Source organism: Urtica dioica, chromosome 3, assembly GCF_054948205.1.
Source record: "Urtica dioica subsp. dioica isolate 48M chromosome 3, U.dioica_male_clone48M_v1_H2, whole genome shotgun sequence".
Lineage (NCBI taxonomy): Eukaryota > Viridiplantae > Streptophyta > Magnoliopsida > Rosales > Urticaceae > Urtica > Urtica dioica.
This window is the reverse complement of record NC_142758.1, coordinates 41,435,037-41,439,211: the sequence shown is the minus strand read 5'-3', so window position 1 is coordinate 41,439,211 and position 4,175 is coordinate 41,435,037. Positions and strand designations below refer to the sequence as shown.

Genomic DNA, 4,175 nt, shown 5'->3' with positions numbered 1-4,175 from the left:
TAGAAGGCACTCTGTTGGGATCCTAGCGGACAGAAAAAGATTGCAACCAGTTTGATAATGATCTTGAGATCATTATCCCTTAGATATTGCTTCTTCGGCCAGTTTGATAAAGCAGCTTGGGAAACACAGAATGGAGCACACTAAATTATTCCTGAGCTCATTTCCAATTCAAACGTCTAATTAAAGTATAGTGAATTGAATAAAACGCATATACCATTAGTGTGTCAACGAAGGGATTTTCATTTACAAGTAATTTGTTCTGTACACCGATTTCACAGGGGAAAAATCTTTTTGTACTTGAAATACATGAGGAAAGTGAAGAACAAAGACGCACCGAAAATGCCAGTCACAACAAGAACCCAATGGAATCCATACGTAATTTGAAAAACGTTCGTCTCAAAGTTCATCCCAAAAACAGCAGTCACAGAAGCGAATATGGTAGCCACAAAAGTGGCTGCCGTGATTAGTAACTCGAACTGTATCAGCTGGTTCTGAACATTTCCCTGCAACATGTCCAAAAGTGTTTCGGATGATAAGCTTCGTTAAAAGAAGAAGACAAAAATCAAAAGATCGAGAAAAGTACCAAATTTATGTTTATCAAATCTTCAGTGTCGTCGATGTATTCCTTGAGCTGCCAACAAAAAATAGTGATTTTCAGCACGAATTCTTGCTTTAAGAAGTGCTGGTGTATATGAATTGTAAAGAAATACCGACGGCTATTTCGAATCAACATAATACTTTCTTACGAACCTTGTATGTTTTATTAATAGAAGGATTACGTGTAGACTTTAAAAAATCCTTAATTTTGTATGTTTGTATTGTATAAAGAAAAATGAAGCAAAATACCTATTAAGCAATGTCTTTAATTGGCTAAAGACATCGACAATCATTTAGCTCAATGAAAGCAAAAGAATTGCTGAACGAAATAGCTAGAAAGAGCCTTTGATTCTATAAGGATCGTCTAGAAATCAGGTCAGCTCTTTCCGACAGAAAAGCTGACACGGATGTTAAGGATCGGATATTTTTAAGTTCGATCATATCTTAGATTTTGGAAAGAAAAAAAAAATCACACAGCAAATGCAACCAGAGTCGGGATGTCTGCTCTATCGGGAATTACATACCTCTCTTCTATCAAAACTCCTCTTACTTATAGATTAATATTAGTTCAAGTATTCTATATTTAACCTCTAACTATTGGCTAATTATTTTAAAGATTTTGTAGCACAAATAGTCCCAGGGCCATTGTACAAGTTCCCTTTTGGCCCTTAAACTATTAAACTAATTGAATAGGGTAAGCTACCATTTCTTTAACAATTGATATTGTTGCCATTTTGGTCCCAACAACTTAAAATCATATAAACATTTGAACAAAATCAAACTCTAAAACCCATATGTTGTAATTAGGTTCTTCTAGAAATAACAAGTTATTTAAGGTTTTGTGTTGTTTCGGTGTGGATATCCATTAAATGTTTAGCATCAATGTAAATAAGATCAAAACTGCCATAAATTCAACACTTCAAGGGTATTTTTGACTGTTAAATTTGTGCTAGATCCTAACAGGTCTTGCTTAAGAGTCAACGTTTTTCGTACCGATAATAACTTGGTGAGAGAGTGACCGATGACGACAAAGTAGGCCTCGAGCAGCATTTCGAGCTGCGCAATGTTTTCTGAGGTGGTGGACGAGCTCGTGAAGCTCCCGTGTCTGCTCGAGCTCATCACGTGGCTGAACGCCCTTTGCAATCGGTTACTGTGCTCTTCGATGTCCGACCCAACCGGCGAAACGGGAGCGGATTTCGAAACCGCTCCTCGGCCGGCATCGAACGCGTTTTCTCCTTCACTCGCGGGGTTGTTATTGTTATAACTCTCGAATTTAATCTTCTTCTCTGTCAGGTACATCTCAGCCATGTCGTCGTCATCGTCCATGAGATGTTCCATTTCGTCGTGAACCTAGAAAACAAACATAAAATTATCTATTTTTGGTCCTCAAAACTATTATATTGTAACATTTTAGTCATTTCTTAAAAAACATATAACTAATATTTTTCATATGAAATTCAAGCACCTTCGTGGCTTAAAACATATTTTTATCTTGAGAAACTTGTGAATTTTATATAAAGAAACTGATCAAATTATATTGACCTTAAATTCACTTGAAAAAAAAAAAGTGTGATAAATTTTGGATTTTAGAGTAAATTTTGTTTCAATAATACTACTTTTAAAATTATAAACAAGTTACTTGCATTACTAAAGTTTTTAGGTATTGAAAGTCATTAAAAATTTAATTAAAAAAAATTGATCAAAATGCTTCAAAATCAATAATTCTACTCGAAATAGTAGCTTAGTGTCCAATAATAATTCAATGAACAAAATGCCAATCAGAAAATAGTCGAGAGGCTATTTGCACCAGCAAAAAAAAACGAAGTTTAATGTCACTGTGTCATACTTGCCTTTTGAACTCTCTGAGTCAAGGTCAGAAGCTGGCCTTTAAGCCTGCGAACGCGTTCAAGGTTTTGGGTGCTAATAGACGATGCTAGTTCGTCCACGACCGGGTATATCTCCGTTTCCAATTCCCTCACCTATCACATAATGGAGCCATTAATTACACTACAGTATTCTTTTTTATCTTTTTTCTTGAAACTCTATTGTTATAAAACCATAAAAACAAAAGAGGAAAATTTCCTCCCTTCTAACTATTCTAATTTCAACCCTTTTAACGATGTACTAATTAGTATAATAACTCCATTAATCCTAAGACGACCCCAACTAACTCATGAGAAACTACTTAAACATATAACACAAGTCTGCACAAAAGAACTCCATTGCATACCTGAGCATCAAGAGACATACAAGTAAGCTCCAAAGCCAACTCCAGGGCTTTAAACTCGAAAGGCAGATCATCTGAATCAAAATCAAAATGTTCATGGTTTTGAACCCGAATAATAAATGAAACGAGGAATCGAGCTGATTACATTCACCTGGTTGGTCTTTACTAGACTGAAGGCGCCGAACAAGCTCGGTCCTGTACTGAACGACGCACCCATCGAGGGAGTTCATGATAATGGCCTCCTCGGCTGTGATTATACACCTGATCTGCTCGAGGCTGACAACAATGGCCTTTTCGCGGCCGAGCACCGTCGAGGGGTAAATGAACAAGGGATCCAAGAGCCGGAGATCTCTTGCCGGCAAAGAGCAGTGTCTCATAATCGTGGCCTTGTCGAGCTCCAAGACCTTCGAGTCTCCGTTCAGGTCAATCTTTATCCACGAACGGCTTCCGTGGCCTCTCTTCTTCAAGGTCCGAGTTCTCGGGCCTCCGAAGATCCGGTGGTGCTCGTTCGGATTATGAGTTCCGTTCACCCGAGAATTGATCGGTTTGGGGGGACCGAACGCCGGGTAATGAGTCCGAGAAGGCTCTTCCATTTCAGCTAGGTATCGGAAATCGGTATCATCGGCTTAAAAATGTGAGCTTTGACCTAAATAAAGTTATCGAAATTCATGGCACATAGAATCACCTCATATGAACTTGAAAAATAGTAGAGAGAGTGTGTGTGAACTCAAACTAAGTACGAATTTCAATTTTCGAATAATCGGGAATAGAAATTGTTCCGTGAAATGACATGGACCGACCCAGGACCTTAAATTCAGTGTACCAATTGAGCTGAGAGATCGAAATCACAGATTATTACGCACGAACTGAAGCAAATTAAAAGTGACGAAACAGATTGGCTATGGAAAAAAAAAATTCAAGATTGGGAAAGGAAAAAGAAAACTATACCTCCGTGGATGGTGGGTTTCGGATTCCGATACTTTGCTGTCAGAGTTGCTAAATGATTTTGGTTTCTGCGTCTAAGAGTTGAGAGTATTTGCTCCCTACACGTTAAAATTTAAGTTTTAGGTGAATATCTCTCCTCAAACAAATATTACCTCATTCACAAATTTTTTTTCTTATTTTATTTTTAAAATAAAAAAAAAAATAAAAAATACTATCTCAACATGCCCATCCCCATTCTCAGCGATTCACCATTTCGACGACGACGGCAACATTTCGGCCATGGTCGGACTGTTTGTAGACGACGGCCGGTGATTGACAACGGAGAAACTCAAATCTTAAACAAAGTAGCGCTTTGTATTTTAGGTAAACAATTCATCAATGAAATTTTTATATTTTATGGTTTGCT

General features: G+C 37.5%; 1 protein-coding gene across 2 annotated transcripts; it reads right to left on the bottom strand.

Annotated features, from left to right (window-relative positions):
- Positions 1-220: 220 nt before the first annotated feature.
- MGT3 (magnesium transporter 3) lies at positions 221-3,899 on the bottom strand. Of its 2 annotated transcripts, none has more exons than XM_089610061.1 (7): positions 3,773-3,899; positions 2,976-3,470; positions 2,828-2,898; positions 2,448-2,576; positions 1,591-1,947; positions 584-631; positions 221-503 (listed from the first exon to the last, which is right to left on the bottom strand). In XM_089610061.1, exons 2-7 carry the CDS (start codon positions 3,415-3,417, stop codon positions 273-275), a joined length of 1,278 nt encoding a protein of 425 aa, XP_089466187.1. In that variant the 5' UTR covers positions 3,418-3,470; positions 3,773-3,899; the 3' UTR covers positions 221-272. The 2 variants fall into 2 exon arrangements, with proteins under 2 accessions (XP_089466187.1, XP_089466188.1); XM_089610062.1 differs by having other exon boundaries at positions 2,976-3,422.
- Between the last annotated feature and the right edge of the window lie 276 nt (positions 3,900-4,175).